The sequence below is a fragment of the Manis pentadactyla genome, chromosome X (assembly GCF_030020395.1).
Source record: "Manis pentadactyla isolate mManPen7 chromosome X, mManPen7.hap1, whole genome shotgun sequence".
NCBI lineage: Eukaryota > Metazoa > Chordata > Mammalia > Pholidota > Manidae > Manis > Manis pentadactyla.
In genome coordinates, this window is record NC_080038.1 from 100,418,264 (window position 1) to 100,436,064 (window position 17,801).

General features: G+C 34.5%; 1 protein-coding gene across 1 annotated transcript in view; it reads right to left on the reverse strand.

Moving 5' to 3' along the window:
- Positions 1-17,801, reverse strand: part of NRK (Nik related kinase) — a 124,282-nt gene that overhangs the window by 27,459 nt on the left and 79,022 nt on the right. Inside the window, exons 10-18 of the mRNA XM_057495600.1 lie at positions 15,761-15,839; positions 14,475-14,650; positions 12,860-12,920; positions 11,313-12,462; positions 9,110-9,217; positions 6,455-6,522; positions 4,569-4,663; positions 2,023-2,117; positions 685-1,043 (exon numbers count right to left, since the gene is read on the reverse strand). Of these exons, the coding sequence (XP_057351583.1) occupies positions 685-1,043; positions 2,023-2,117; positions 4,569-4,663; positions 6,455-6,522; positions 9,110-9,217; positions 11,313-12,462; positions 12,860-12,920; positions 14,475-14,650; positions 15,761-15,839 (2,191 nt within the window). The remainder of the gene's footprint in view (positions 1-684; positions 1,044-2,022; positions 2,118-4,568; positions 4,664-6,454; positions 6,523-9,109; positions 9,218-11,312; positions 12,463-12,859; positions 12,921-14,474; positions 14,651-15,760; positions 15,840-17,801) is intronic.

A 17,801-nucleotide genomic window follows, 5' to 3' on the forward strand; every position in this document is an offset into this window, starting at 1 on the left:
TTTGATAGCAGTTTAAATACAAACCAGGAGTATATGCAAATAAGATCACACTGTGACTGTTTAGAGTGGGTGCAAAGAACTATATATATAGCAAACAACTGGTGGTATGCCAAAAACACTACTTCACTAAATATTATCACTTTGAGCAGCTATTTCATAAGAGGATCAAATTGAATGAGTACTGAATTTAGTTACAGAAGTTTTCAGAATTTCAAGCATGATGCTATGTTAGTAAGTTTCAGCATAACAATATCAAGTGAGAATCAAGTTTGCAATCCATTTTTCTCAGCATATTTAGAGATTTTGTCCACAAATATCAGGGCTTTATTTTGTAGATATTAAGTAGCACATGACTTCATTTTTCACCCCATTTCTCACAGTCATTGTGGTTTTAGGGTAGGGTGATCCAGTGGCATTAATTTTAACAGTAACACCCCAACAATTCCAGTTTTGAAGAACCTAATAAATACTTGAATGCTAATAAACTATAATATAAAAAAATGCAAAATTGTTTTTCATTCAAGTGTAAATCTGTTTCTTTAAAATCTGTTGTTGAAAACCAGTCATTTGCCAATGTGCAATTGCGATTCATTCCCCCTCTTTGTAATAATTTTTGAAAATTAAAGATGCAAATAGTTCTGAAATTACAAAACATGGATAGTGCAAGTAATTCCAGAAACCAACCTTGGCCAACTAGGATCATCATCACAATTATTGCCTTTGCCATCAACAGCCTCATCCTTGCCATCATCATCATGGTCTTCACCGACATCAACAGCCTGATCGACCTGGTTATCCAAGACATTGCTGTTGTTATGGTCACTGGTATCTTCATAAACATCATTAGAATCATCACCACCATCAATACCAGCACCAGATTCATAAAGTTCAACATAATCACCACCCTCTTCAGGTGGCTGAATGACAGGTGCAGGAGTTAACCAATCATTCCGGAAGATTTCAGAGAGTGCATTATAGCCCACCCATTCATTTGTCAAGTAAAGGGGGGGTGATATTTTTCCTACTTTAAATCCATCTGGAACCTGTGTGCACAAGAAAGGTTAATGTAGTCTCTAGTAGCCTTTCTTTTTCTTCCAGATTGAAAAGTTTCCAAGATGACAATATTTTAAAAATATTTTCCATTGAAGTGAAGATGTTCACACACTAGACAGAGCCAACATTTCTGTGAGGATGAGATGCCAAAACCCAAACCTTTGGCTATGATCATTAATAGCCTTTCTGGATTACATAGGGCAACATTTAATTAGTTTTTTTATTGCCCCTGCTTGTCTGCTGAGGAATAGACATTGTTTGTGGTACTGGAGAGTAGAGCAAATGATTTGATGCTCTATGGAAGATATAGTCACTTTTTCCTTTTATTTTATCCTCTGATATTGGGATAACACATAACTCTTAAAATTGATATGTTAATTTGCCAGGTTTAGATTTTATATAACATATGTTGTCTTAAAATAACTCAAACAATTATAAGAAACAAATTAATATAAATCCACCTTTAAGTATGGTATGTGGAATATAAGCAGCCTTTGGGCAGTCTGAAAGGGATATATATGGTAATGTAGGGATAATTACAGAAATAAAACAATGATCTGTAAGCACACTGTGAAAAGAACTGGAAGACTTTTTAGTTATGCGGAGAGCATTTTATTTTTTGCTAAATGTTTTATTTTTATGTATTGCCTCATCATCCAAGAAATGATAATAGACAATAATTGAACATTCTCAATTTTCTATTCCTTAATTTGAAATTAGCTTCTACAAATAGCCTTTTATCACTCCTTTTTTGAAGTGTGTTCCAACATAAGAATGCAAAAATAAAATATTTTATGATCAATTAAATGTTTTTCCATTTCAAATTCAATTTCATATTCTGCATACTCACTAACAATGGAAATCTATATTTAAAGAGTAATTTAAAAGCTAAACACCCTTTAACCTTTCCCTTAAGTGAAGATGAAAATATATAAGTCAAAATAAATGGAAAATTAAAAGGAAACCTACATGGACATCAACCAGTAACTTCTGATCAATAGTAGAATAAGGCGGTGATGACTGGGACCTCCTCCAGGTCATGGGACTCTCTTCCTCAGAAGATTCTGTGGAATGCCAAAAAGGCATTAATAACAGTAGTGATCACAGCCATTCTCTTCATCTTTATAATGTACCAGTTCAGTCCTTTGGTGTTTTTCTTATAGCCTCTTTCCATTCAAAAAATATCACCTGATAAATTCTCATGGGGTCAGGATCCTAGGTTCTGTTTTCAGGAATAGTGATAGGCTCAACGTTTGTTCTGTCTATAGATCTACTTGGCTTATCTCTTGGTAATATTAAGTGTGCACTTGCTAAATATCCCTCTCAGTGTACAAAGGTACACAGTAATACTGGTAGATAAAAAGTTCCATTTTTAAAAGTAGTATATCAAGAATAGAAAGGGCTGTGTGACACCACTGGCCTCCCATACTAATCACCAGAAAAGAGCCTAACAGTGTATTAAAGATGATAGATTAGACAAAACTCTCAAGAGAGTCGACCTGCAATCTCAATCCCCCAGTATCTTCTCAATGATATACCCTCAAATATTTAATACACTTAGAAGTGAACAATTGAAAAGAGACAAAACCTTAACCTATTTATAAAGCTGGGAACATATCTATAGTGATGCTGTGCAACAGAACTTTCTGCAGTAATAAGAAATGTTCTATATCTGCACTGTCCAATATATTAGCCACTAGCCACACATAGCTATTGAACATTTCAAATATGACCAGTGTGTTTGAGGGGTTGAGTTTTTAATTTTATTTCATTTTCAACTTAGTTTTAATTTTAATAGCCACATTTGGCTAGTTGCTATCAATGCAGAGCTCAGTTCTATAGTGTAAATGCTTTCACCACTTAGGATGTAAATTTATCTGGATTGGAAGTCTGGATTTTTGAATTAGGGTTTGTAGTATAATAATAACACTTATTGTTAAAATCCAGTAAGAATATTTAGGCTCAAAAATCAGTAGAAGTCAGTGAATGTACTTAGAAAAAGATTCACTAGGGGGGCACTAAGGTCCCTGTTTATTGCTTTTGTGTGTTTGAATTTTAAATATAAACAGTACTGTCCTTTTTTATTTGCAGCCCTGCTAAATATAGCCAAAGTATAGACACTAGAACTCCAAAAAACATGTATCTACAAACACTGCTATCTTTTCTGAATATTATACTGAACATGTCCTACAATTTATGTCTGCATCTTATAGCACTGTTATACTTCTGCAGTTCATTGTTCTGTAGAAAACCATTTCTATTGTTAGACTAAATTGAAAGTTTGAGTGTTTGAGATTTGAGGCAAACCTGGAGTAAGGTGCTCTGATTGAAGTGTGCAATCTCATGGGAACTTCAATGGGCTATGTAGCACATATGACAAAATAATAGAATTTTATTTAGAGTTGAAAAGAACTTCAGCAATTATCTACACAGATGTTATCCACAGCAGTGTTCATGACTGCTTTGGAATGTAATGCAGAATTTCCTTATTTCAAAAAATGCAGTATGAATGAACCTTAAATGTTTAGTTGTTTGCCTGATACTGGCAAAATTAGTCCTAGCCAAACCAGAAGGATACTGTGGGAAAAATTCCTAAAGTTATCCTTCATGCAGGCTTATCTTATTTCTCACAAGATAGTATTTCTACACTAGGCGACACTACTATTTAAAATAATTCTGCCATTACCTGAATTTCCTAAGAAGAGTGGGGCTTTTAAGCTCAGGTCTTCAAAGATACGATTTTTATACAGGATACTTATATATCTTTTTTATTAACAGTTCAATAAAATTGTATGTTACATTTTTACAGATGGCTTGGGACTTGACCAGGTATTTTTCCCATGCTTAGTTTACTTGGATTGCTTAAAAGTAGCTAATGCCAGATTTTAAGATCTAAGGCACAATTTTGGCTTTGTTTATCCTAGTATTTTACAAATCTATAATTCATTTAAACTCTCAAAAGCACATCATAAAATAAAACACTTTTTTGAAATTTGTATCACAATTTGTGAAGTTATTTTCTATGATTTTATTAATTTTTTCATGTATTTTGAGTAAAAACACCAATTTGTAACATTCAGTTTTGAGATACTGTAGACATCTTACTTCGGGGAGGTGAACCAACAAACTGATAAATAAAACACATGAACAGCTATTCTTTCTAATAGTTCAATATTCTAAAGATTGACCATAAATTTTAGTGTGTTAAAAGGCTTCTCCCAAGTTCCTGTCTCATATTTTTCACACATGGCATAGAAAGTACAGTTGACATCCCCCACCTCCCTAGGCACATACCTAACTGCGACCCAACTGAATGAAGAAACTTCAGAAAATCACTTTCCTTTTCTCAAAGGTCACTACTCAACAACACAATTGTCAAATCTGATGGCTTCCTGATCTTAATCCTACTTGGCCTCCCTCAGATTTTTGATTCATTCCTTCTTGACTTCTGCAATATAAACTGTTAAAACATTGGATCCATGTTTTGGCTATTTAAACTTTGTGCTTTTAATCACCTGATGTTGCTGGGCAATTCTGAGGATTTTGCAAACTCCTTTGTCTGATGTCAACTGGCTTCTGAGCTTGTTCCAAAAGAGATCGCCGAGGAACACTAATTGAAGACAGAAAAGCATGTGCCAAGTCCTAACATTCATCAAGGGGATATACAACTCAATATGAAGACTAAAGTTTTAAGCATATGGCTATATATCAAACAGAAAATAAATAGATCTTAAGTAATATTTTCTAATTTTCATTTCCCCCCAAAACTGCTAATTTATCTAGGACAGGGAAACAATTTCTGAAGTATGAAAAGGTATTTCCATATAGTATATGGTTCCTTCACATATTTTTTAATAAAAATTCTTATAAACTTTCTTTGAGCTAATATTGACATTATTATTACCCTGGTAACACAGCAATAAACATAATAGTTTATGTGAGGATTTTAACATGACAAAAAAGCTAAGTTATAGTTATATCAAATAGTCCACTATTATCATCCTAATTTGAAATGTTTGGCATTTGTATTTTTTAATGCCCTGTTCCTGATTTACATAGATGGATGGACACATAAACAAGAGACTTTAGTTTCTACTATTCAAATTCAGGAACTATTTAGAACATTTCTTTGGACCAGTACTGCAAAATTCTGTACTTTCTTTGGAATGTTTATATAAGAAGGAATTTGGTTAGTGATTTAGGCCTGGAATGGACAAGAGTCTTTTCTATGACCCCCAAATGTTGGAAGAGTCAACTTTCATTTAATTCTATAAATTTAACCATATTTAAATGTAACATATACACTATTCATAAATTCAAAAATCCTTTTGCACATGAACAACCAACTCCAGTGTAAACAATAGCAATATTGAGTTTTATATATTGAATTTTATTGAAGTCATACCTCATGATACCAAAAACGTATACACAAAACTAAACTGATTTAGTCCTTATAATCAGAAGGACCAGGAAAAATCATTCACTGAATGCAAAGAAAGAGAAAGATATCCCAATCTTGCTGTTCAGTTTTCTAAGATTTCTGCATACCAGTTAAATATAAGAGCATAAATATATGGGGTTTCAATAAATCATGAAATAGGAGTATACATACTACATACTACCTACTCTATGCCATGTGACCATACTGTTCAATATTTTGAATATAGTAAGTGCTCAATAAATATTAACAAAATGCCCAAGTGAATGAATATAGGCTAAGTTCTGCCCACTATGAGTTGGAGTTGGAAGGGATATGATTCTCAAGGAAAATCTACATTAAAATTTTGCTTTCATATATCACACATTGCACACATCTACAACATTAAATACGATGTTTGAAAATTACTGAAGATCATTGATATTACAGAGTTAAAAAAATAGAGTGACTAGTGTAAAATATCGTTGATATCATATTGAGATTTAGATTTCTATTTTCCTCTGAACCATTTCAGGCTTGCCCATTCTGTGGCATTAGCTTCTGAGATTAGGGATTGTTTGTACATTTTATCATGTAGTACATGATATCTATGGTGTACTATATGACAAAATGTGTAATTTAAGTAAATGATACACATGAAATTTCATGATTTTTTATGGTAAATTACTAATTGAAAGCTGTCAAAATATGCACTGTTGATAATTGTATTAAATTGTGGATTTTACAAGCTAATTATTAAACTAAATGGCACTGAGATTGCAGTATGTCCAAATATGAAAGAGCTAGTTAGTGGATCTTTGCAGATAAGGTTTTAAATATGGGTCAATAATAGCATTGATGATGATGTTGACATTAATATTTCAGCTTTGACTTCACACAGAACTTAGTGTTAAATAAGTAAGCTTTAATTTTACATGATAGTAAATTGTGAGTAATTTGAATATAGAAATCAGAGACACATACCTTGAAGAGAACTTGACATGGTGTGCATAATCCTGATTGTAAGGCATTGAAGCAGATCTCTCTTGGACCTTAAGGCCACAATGAAACACATCAGAATTCTCAATCATAAATTCCTTTGAGCTATTAGTTTATGGGAAATGCCTTTCTTCATATAAAGATATTTTTCTAAAAATCCAACTTATAAAATCTGATTTTCATAAATAATCATGTTTTCATAATTTCTTATAACATTAGATCTGCTTAATCATAATTTCTGATGGTATCCTTGAATTTTAGTATAATAACACATTCTGGAAATCATATATTCAAACACACCCTCATTTTATTATTGGGGAATCTATAACCCAGGGAGGGAAAATCACTTTTCTAAAAATTTTTCATCAAGTCAAAAAGCATCTATAATCAGAATATATATCTCCCAATTGCTAATTTAATGTTCTTTCTGTTTTCATATTACTTCTTATATGAAGTCCAAACTTCTCACTTAGAATTTAAGTTCAAACTCATTCACTCATCCTTTTAAATTAACCCTAAATTTTCAAAAGATTTTGTAACACATGTACTGATACATCATTAAACTTTCTCAAATCAAAAGTGTCTCATCTTTTAAAAAGTATGTTTTTCATTTTATAATTTGACTGTAATATCATAGTGTTCCAAATACTTTTTCAATTCTAAATGAATTAATTTTGATTCTATTGTTCATATATCTAATACAGCAAAGCACTCAAGAAAGAGTACATATAATAAGCCAGTTGCCATTAGTGGGGCAGATTTACTTTCTGTCAACATTAGTAGATGGCGCCATGGAGGAGATAGGATAGGGCCTTGCCTCATTTAATTTTATATGTCTAGTTTTCTACTCAAAATAGTTTTTAGCTACCCAATAAATAGGTCATTCTGACATAGAGCAAAGCAGTCACACTGATTCTTTAGAGAGGAAAATTTGTGGTACATTTTTAAATAATGCTGATAAAATCATGCTATAATTTCTAGAAACTATGCTAACTTTACTACACTATTTTTTTCTATGTAATGACTTCCCAAGGTTGTCTTTACACTCCAAAAGACAGATAGGTAAGAAATGAAAAATGTTATTAATCATTCATCTGTTTTGCTAGTGAGTTTTCTAAGTGTAACTAGCTTTTTGGCAGTATGCAGGACAAGCATCTGACCGACTTTTTCCACTTAAGATTCAGATAGCTGGCGTCACATTGACCCAGTCTAGGCCTCTTGGTTCATGAAGCTGATCTCAAAAAGTTTATTGACACTAGTAAACCAGAGGCTAAAATTACTCATAAGAGATAAAAGCTAAAAAATAAGAAAGGTAAATGCCTAATATGAATTGGCTGTATTTGGTCTGAAAAATGGGGAGAAGAAAAGGATTAGAAGTAATAGCGTATACTAAGGCAAATGATGTATTCCAAGCCAGTCAGATGCAGTTCCTTATGTATACCCTGATTAAGGTGTCATGCTTAAGGTAATAATTATTGTCTGAGAGTAAGAGTAAAACCATCATTTAATAAGGAGAAAGGGAGACATATTGCCTCTTGTAATTAAATAACACAAATCCAGCTTAAGTTCCTTCTGCCAGTGGTTAGTATTTATAAAGCAATACTCTGTTATTCATGCCAGAGGATTGTTAGTATCAGAAAAGAACTTATTTCAAAAGAACAATTGTTCATGAAAGACATAGTAAACTACTGTGAAGCACCTTGAAGGATTAAATATCATGATGTGGAGCCCTTCTGCTGACTAAGAACAATGAGACAACATTTTTACTTAAAAGAAACTGACAAGACAAATTATGATTATTCAACTTAGGTATTTGGCAGGCATTTTATTTAAAATCAGTGTAGTAAGCCTGTCAAATCAAGGGGTAAACAACTAATGCTATTTGTTAGCCATGAAAAATTTGAGCTTTCAAGTGAAAATAAAAATTTTAAACTCTTATCTGTCACCTTGCACTTCAGAGCTTACTGATACTCAATAACTTTTTTGATGGAATTGATGGTGGTATTAACAAATATTGTTTTTTTGATGCTGTATAATGCAATGTGTGAACACTTGGAAAGATCTACATACATATAGTGAACCAAAATTTTCTGACCAATTCATGATGATACAAAACCAGGTATGAGCAAAACATCTATTCATTGCACACTATAGACCAGTGGATTTTAATATTACTGAATATACAAAATTTCACTGATATGGTTTTAGATTCAACTTCTCTAGTTTTGGTGCATTGAAATTATCTGAAAAAGCTATGAAAACTCTCCCTTTCCAACTACCTATATGTGAGAAACCAGCTTTCACTCATATACTTCAACCTAAACAACATATGGCAACATTGAATGCAGGAGCAGATATGAGAGTCCAGCTGTTTTCCATTAGGCAAGATGGAAAAAGGTTCTGTTCTTAAATTTTATATGTTAACATGTAATACCTTCATTACTTTTTAAATGAATTAATAGTTTAATTCTTTTGTTTTAATTTCTAATACATTAAATATTGAATTACACAATCCACATAAACAAGTTTTTGGGGGTCTTTAATGTTTAAGAGTATGAAGAGATTCTGAAACAAAAACGTTTAAGAACCACTGTTCTAGGCACATATTAATGTCACAGCAACTCATATTGAGAAACCTACTTCATTTCCTTTAGGATTAGGAACGTATGGTTGCAATGGTTCTATTTGTACTTCAGCCTGAATTGAATGAAATACTTCATCATTGTCTGATGATTCATCTTTTTTGTCCTTTGAAACAAAAAGAAAAATTAATATTTTAACTGTTGTTAAAATGCAAGTGATAGGAGCAACATCATTATCTTAATGTACAATTTAAAAGAATAATTTTCAAATATTATAATTGATGTAAACCAGTATATTCTAATAGTATTTGATTCTGGACCCCTTTCAGAATCTGAGGAATGCTATAGATTCTCTGTAGAAAACTACATATAGACACATATGTCCTCATTTCTTTTCAGGGGAATCACTGACCACCTACAGTTCATCTATTAAGCCCAAGTTAAGAATCTCCAGTCTAAAACTTAACTTATAAGCCCAAACTGTCATATTTAGTAAGTGGCTGTAACTACAAAGTTTGGTCTTCCTGTGAAGTGGAAAATCTATAATACAGCAGTGCAAATATTTGCCCCTAATTGAGCCATAGGAATTTAGGAGCATTTTCTGTTTTCCCATTTAAGACAATCAATAGTATTTCTTCAGTTCAAGAGTAATGAAAATGTGTTTTCCTTCCTTCTGGTGAGTTGAAGCACTCACGTATGGCTCTAAACTCTAATAAATTTTCAGGTATTTCAAAAGACCTATGACTTTGACAATAGTACTATTAATTTTCTTCTATGTTTTCTTTAAGAGTCACACTTAAAGTTATGAATGTCTGTGCAAGATCTTAGGGTCATAGGATTAGTAACTATTATTTTTTGACTTTTTCTTCCATTTTAGAATAGCTTCTCACATATATATTTAAAACACTGAATGACAATAAGTATGTGCCATGCTACTAATACTATGAGTCTTTCAGGGATACTTAAACGTCTTTTTCACAAATGCAAAATTTGCTAGATCTAACTGTTATTAGGGCTCATTAAGAATAGTCATTAGCATTTTAGATGCCTTAATTTCAGGCAAATACCACCATTCTAGACTCATACCTCCCCCTCTCTATCTGGTTTCTTTCTCTTCCTTTCTCCCACGTTTTTGGAGACTAGACATCCATTTCCCCTTTTGGGGCCTTTCTTCTCTTGTTGCTTTTACATTTCTCATGTTAAACATGTCAGGGCAATAGCATTTGTTCAATTGGCTCAATGGATACAACCCAAAAGACTGTTATTCAGACATTTAGAAAACGTTTATTTTTAATTAGTATATTAATTATATTAGATAAATGGATATTGGTACCAAGGTTTAATTTAGTATCCTTACAATGATTCCTCTTATGTAAATGGATGCTGTGCAGTATTAGAAAGCAATTGTTGTCCTAAACATGTTGACCTCGTTAATTTGCTTATGAAGCTCACAAACCCTTGACTGTTAGGTTAGATATGTCAGATTAAATTAATCAGTTCCAGCCAAATTATATCCACGCACATTAGGGAATTTTGAAAGAATGATATTTTATTGACTAATCCAGAATAAGGTAAAGAAATAAACATACTGCATCTGACATTTCAAGAGCGCAGGGACGAATTTGTAACTTGTGTCATGTTCCATGAAGCCACTTCATTCATTAATTATGTAAAACAGGTGGAATATTAGTGAGACAAGTCATACATCTGGTAACTATACACAAACTGTTTTGGAATACTTTTCCTTCTCAGTTTAACCTTGTTTTAAACATATTGAAATGTAAAAATTAGTGCAATTCATTTAAATAGCACAATTCAGTGTTCTATGGAAAGAGTAAATTAACTTAGAGATTAGAGGACCAAAATTAAATTCATTTTTGTGTTTAGTTTTAATGACTTATGTTTGAAATTTTGTACTATGAAGGTAATTTTAAAAATCCAAAATAGTAATTTTGGAAGTGCATATGGTGTTCCTTTACTGGTTAAGAGAATATAGGTAGAAAACTAATAATTAAAGCTCTATCTCTATGGAGATACTAAGCAATTACCTGGATCAGTCAAGCAAGTTTTTCTTTCTCAAATTTAGTAACAATTATCTGGAAATTTCAGGATAATTTATTTGAAGAACAAATTATTAAGTTAATATTCTCTGAGACACAAGAGATATTTATTTCATTTGGTTTCACAGAAGGAAAACATAAGTATGAAGTAGCATATTTTCTCTGCATATATGACTCAGTAAAAATATCAGAAACTCTTACATGTGCAACTTGTCTCAGTTCTTCCTCATGCCTCATGCTGCGTTGGCGCCTTTGCCTGTGGGCTTCTAAATCTGAGAGCTCAGATTCTTCAGGTCTTCGTGATAACTTTATCCGGAATTTCTTCGGTGAGAGTATTTTGGCCAATGCCTGCCTTAGACTAGAAACCATTGATTTTTTCTTCCGTGCCTGTTCTGGTTGACGGTAAAACATGTTTGATGACAGGTTTTCCATTAAGGTTTGCAGTGGACCAAGTGGCTTTGAATTATGCGAGTTTGGTGCTCGAAGTAAGTCTCTTGATAGTCCCTCTACCAGTGCTTGAACTGAGCCAGCTGCCTGCAGGGGCTCAAGGGCCCGGGCCTGTGCCTGAGGTGAGCCTTCAGTTTGCCCCTCTACTGGAATGAGCACCTGAGTATCCAAATGTAGTGGCAACAGCACATGGTGGTTCTGTGACAGTAGGGGCAGCAACACTTGGGCATGTACTTGTAATGACTCAGGCTCCTCTGCCTCAGTCTCTGCCTGTGTGGGATCAGCAGCCTGCTCCTGGACCTCAGGCTGTTCAGGTGACTGGTTCTGCTCCGGTTGCTGTTCAGGTACCTGGTTCTGTCTTTGCTGCTGTTCCGGGACCTGGCCCTGCCTTTGTTGTTCAGGTACCTGATCTTGTCCCTGAAATTCCTCTGGTACCTGGTCCAGATCTTGCAGTTCTTCTGATGCCTGATGTTGGGCATCAGCCTGCTGCTCTTTGGGTACCTGGGACTGTACTTGTAGAGGCCTAGGTGCCTTAACCTGAGGCTGTAGTGGCATGAGCATCCAGGCTGCCCTCCGTAGTCGTGGAGGTGCCTTAATTTGCATCTGTAGAGGCCTAGATGCCTTAACCTTACCCTGAGCCTGTAGTGGCATGAACACCCGAGCTGCCCCTTGTAGTCGCTGAGGTGCCTGAGCTTGCCCCTGTAGAGGCCTAGGTGCATTGTCCTGAGCCTGTAGTGGCATGAACACCCTGGCTGCTCCCTGTAGATGCTGAAGTGCCTGGACCTGTGGCTCTTCTCGATCAGGTAACCACCTCGGCTGAGAGGGTTCTCCGTGTAGGACTCCAAGTGGTCTGCATCTACTGCTGGTTGGCAGTCTCAGAAGCTCATGAGTACAAGAAGGTCCTCTAAAAATAAACATACAAATGATTGCCATACAATTAGGATTGTCAGCGGAGTGAAGCCATTCAGAGAAAATGTTTTTATTTTAAAAGATGGGCATTTTCTACAATAAAGATATTTTCAGTAAATCTTCCTTGAATCATTCTTATGATGTTGAAATATTATTTGTCTTACTAATATACTCACTATTAATTGTCTGATCATTCTGTTGCCAGAAATTAAGGAATCTTAGTAGTAATAAAATAGTCTTCAACATTTCCACTCAAATATCTCTTGAAAACAGAAATCTATTACTTGTTGTATCAGAAAGGATTATGTTTTCCTGAGTTAAATGCAACAGTATGCAATCAGCTGTCTTACACAAATTGCTAACATAAAACATACGTAATTTGTCTAATGTACCTGAATCTTCTCATGGTGTACTGCTCCTTAATAGCTTCTCTTTCAAAGATCAGAGGTACTCCTTTGGATGAAATAAAAAAATTAACGCATAACAATCAGCAGAGATTAATGTAATCTACCTTAGTCAATTTGTACCCATTATGCTCAGGATGTCAAGTGAATTTACAAGGACAAGAAGGTAACCCTTCAAATCACACCTGGTTGGTGATACAGATATGTTCGTGCTCCTAGGCACACTTCTGTAACACAGTGCAGCTATTCTATACAGACTAATTAGTCTTGGCATAAGAAAGAGAATTTAGCAATTTGGTACAATTGTGAAGAGAAGAATTGAAAAAGGCAAAGGGAGAAGGGACAAGAGAAACTCTAGGTGGTTGGTGAGCATCGCTTATACTTGTGTAATGTAGATGTAAGGACCTTATGGCTTGGGCCCACACCTAGTTTTGGCCTTTCATTGAAGATCTTTGAAAATGAGGATCAGGATCTTTGGTCCTTCAGTGAGAAGGTAAAGATCTAAATTCTGGGTTTTACACTTAACGTATTAAAAATGTTTGGCTTCTTTCCTGTCAGCTGTGCTGTACTGCAATATAGAAGCTTACAAACAGAGTTTTCTTTTGAATTTCCTATATTGAAGTGTTTAGGACAACTATATTGACATCTTCCATGTAATCTCTGTATAAATGCCACTTTTCCTGTACATAATATTCTGGAAATCATGCAGTTCTGGAAATTAGTAAATTCTCAAGTAGATGTGGGGTCTTTCTGGACCCATCTGAAACTGGCTGGCTTCTGTGATGCTGGTCCAATGAATTCTCCACCATGGTTCGGTATATTAACTCCTGCTGCTTCTCACCCCAAAATAGAATACCTATAGTTATGCAGATGGAAGAAGCTCTACTGCAATCAACTCTGTAGCTCATCTGAGAAAGCCTGATATCTTTTTCAGGTTCTCCCTTTTCCATTCCATTACCACTCTTGACACTACAGATCTCCAAATTAAATGTGGAATATGCCACACAACCTATAAAGTTAGAACTTCCTAAGTAGTTTTCTCTGGATTTGATGAAAATCCACCCTGCTGTTTCGGTATTAATATGTAAAAGCTTATTTTTACTTGCATAAATTAGTTCCTTTAATCATATCTTTAAGTAGGAGTTTATTATATAAAATAAACTTTGTACGGTGCACAGATGCTACTTCAAAATTAACAGTTAATAAATGGTTAATTACAAATCTGCTTATCTCATTGGGATGAATTAAAATATAAGTCCAAATAGAACACTAAGATATAGATTTTGCTATGTTTTTACTTATTTTATTTCTTTAGTTAGGGATTTTCTTAAAACTTGTACATCACAAAATTCTTCTTGAGGCTTTCAAAGTCCTTGTGAATATGAACACTTGCCAGTTGTAACTGGCAACAATTTATAATCTTATACAGCTAGCTGATCAAGCAAGAGATAATGAATTAAGTGCATATGGTATATTAGTGGAAAAACTAAATATTGAAGGGCTCAGAATTTTTATTTTCAATCTAATTGTTAAATAAATATGATTTTTCCTGAAAAAAATAAATTCTGCTCTCATCCAGTAAATAAAAGCTCACATATTTTACCTTTTTTCTGTCTCTTTTTAATGATTCCAGTAAGATGTTTCTTTAATGACTCAACAACATGTCCTTCATTTTTTATATTCTGAACAAATGGGTGATGAAGCATGTTTGCAGAAGTAGGACGAAACAGGAAATTTTTTATCATGCACTTTTCCATGAAATTGTGGAACTTGCGGGACCTAAAAGAAATGAGTCAAAGAGACAGAACAGCATTCTCAGGCCTGTTACAACTCCTCCTACCCCCACCCACATGTCACCCTGAAGGTCATATTTTTGGAGAGAGTTGCCTCTAGCCATAATTGTCTATTCAATTGCCAGATATCCTGCAGCTTGGCAATATACATTATACAGCAACGCTATTCAAACCTCAGAAAAGGCCAGAGTCAATGGCATTTCTGACCCAAATAATAGTAGAAACTTCAATGAGTTCAGAAGTATGTACATGGTAAAAAGTCAAGTTGTAGAATAGCAATTAAGTGGTTCCTGTGATATATGTAGACCATGAAACTAGATTGGCTAGCCCGCAGCCCACATTGACTTTCAACAGCTGTCATACTTTGAAGCCTGAATGTTTCACTTGACTATATGCATTTCGAGCTAGAGAGGTGTAGACGTAATGATCCAAAAAAGGGTGTTAATAGCACCAGGACTAACTAATCTCATAAGCTGGGCCATGAAAACAGATATAGCCGGAAAACCTGAATCTGTGAGAAAGGTTAAATTGAATCACAAGGAAGAATGTCAACGATCAAATCATGATCACCACTTCTACCAGGGCAAGCAATAAATACTAAGAATAAACAAGAGCTTCAGGTACTAGGTCAAAAGCTTCAATGAGAAGGATCCCTAAATTTAGTTGGCCTGTAGCACCCTGTGAGAACAAGTCTTCTTCTCTAGGTCTGTGGATGTGTAGTTTAATGGGCAAAACGACTGTGCTATATATATCATAATCACTGGATAGGTACATTGACCAACTTCACAAATGGTTTCCATTGGTCCATCCCCTTACTGGAGAAACAACTGAAAGTGCCACTAATGCCAGGACAGTAATGTCATCATAATATACTGTGGAGGGTATTACTTCTTTCTAATTTCCTAGCTAGTTTAATGAAAACCTAGTCATTTAGATCCTCCACTTAAGGTATTGGGGTTTAGGAAATACTGTCCAACAAGGACAGAAATTCAACAAGGATGTAGAAGCAGGACAGACCAAATGAATTAAAACTTCCCTGCTACATAAAAATGTCAAGCTAATGAGTTTAGGAGATTAATTCATCATTCATCTTTACCATCCGCTGGATTTGACTTTAGGAGCAGATTCCCGCAAAATAACAAAGAGAGCTTCCAAGGGCTGAAGGTTACACAGGGCTGCAAAGGAAAATAGGTAAGTTTAGAATTAATGAGAGAGGTAACTACAAAGCATACTCTTCATTCAAGAGGGGATTCTCAGTGTTCTTTCACACATTATGTTGGATAGACACTAAGGAATAAATAAATTTTAAAAAGTGTAGTTAGAGGAAAAAGCTCATTTTAACACAAATGGCCCATTAAATAAGATCCTAAAGCTTTGCTTTCTCTAGGTGTGACAAGTCAATAATAAATTATACTTTTTAAATAGATAAGGCTTTTTAAATGTGTGATTAGTGATTTATATCTGTAGAAGTAAACTAAAAGTAGAGATAGGCACTCTTCTGTGCTTTTGTATCACAGGTATCTACGGTTAAAAATGAGAATATGTAATCTTAGGCTACAGGAGTCAACCAGACTAGTAGCTAAGCACAGTAATATATAAAGAATGATTCAGTAGTCTAAAAAAGTTGGATGAATCTGTTTTGGAAGCTGAAAATCCTAGGAAAAGAGGTAGACATATTGTAATCAGCTGTTAAGAGCACACCCTCTAGAGTAAGACCACCTGGGTTCAAAGCCTAGTTCTGTCTTTGTGGTCTCAGGACAATTATTTCACCTACCTGTGCCTTAGTTTCCTTACCTGAAAAATAGGAAATATAGCAAGAAGTCCTGCAAAGAAGGACTGTGAAGATTAAAGGGTGACCTATGTGTAAAAGTGTCTGACAGAGGAGGCACTTAATACATATTAGCTTCTGATATCATTAAAAAGATTTTAACTATCTGGCACCTCAAGTCTGTGCTGAATTACTGGATTTTCATTCTGTTTCAGACACATAGCCATACAAAGAAAAACCTTGCCAATATGTGCTATATAAATTCATTACCTTATTGGTTGGGAAATTCTGGGATTTTTCTCTTAAGTGTTAAATATGTGTCTCAATTCACTTATTGCCTCTTGTGTTTTGATTAAAGAAAACTGGTAGCACAAAAATGTCCCCAATGGACAGCCATAGTGTAAATTTCATCTAATGCTACAACTGTGTCATTCATGTGAGGACAGTTTGATATGAATGACTCTTTAGAGTCATCATCCTTCCTTCCCCAAAATACATCTCCAGAAAAATAAGGCCAAACTGTCCTCTTACAGTAGTAGGAAAAAACTCCCCAGGGTAATTTCATTAGAGTGATATAAAGATAATTGTTCCAAGGTCAAGTTTTTGTTTCAATTACATGGGTATAAATTGATAAAGGCCCAGGTTTGTACTTGAGGGCAGGATTAGCCCCAAGCTCAAAAGATCAAGATCATATTTGACTTTTTTCATTCCTCTATTGTGTCCAATCAGTCACCAGACTCTGTCCTTTAAACATATTGTGAGTTTGTACAATACCAAGCAGTTGTCATTTATTAACATCTGAGCATCATTCAGTCAAATAACAACATCTTCAGGGGTCTAAAATTAGGGCATATACTAGGTAAGTTTTTGTAAAGGGAAAGAAATCCACAAAGGAATAGTGTATAGGGTGGAGACAAGAACTACGTCAACCAACAATTATGGAGGTTTCCTATATAGTCTAATTTTAGGAATGCCAGTAAATGCCCCCTTCACCTCATATCTCCTAATATTGCCTGAATTTTCACCATTATAGGCTCATTCCTTTGAAATAACAAACCTCCTTTAAAAATACATCTCTTGATGGGTTGGAAACATCATTAAACTAGGGGTAGTTTGGATTAGTTTAAATAATGTGGTTTACTGCTACAGTATGTTGAGCTCTGAAAGGAATCTTCTGAATACTGAAGGAATGGGTCTTCTCATGGGACAGGGGTAAACCTGAGTTGCAAGACACTCAGGTAAAGATTGATCTGGGGTGTAAGAGAGAGACACTACAAGGAATAGAAGCAGGACTATAAATAAACATGGCCAACAATACTAAAAATAATCTGTACAACACCAAGGAAAATGCTAAAATCAGGAAAGATAT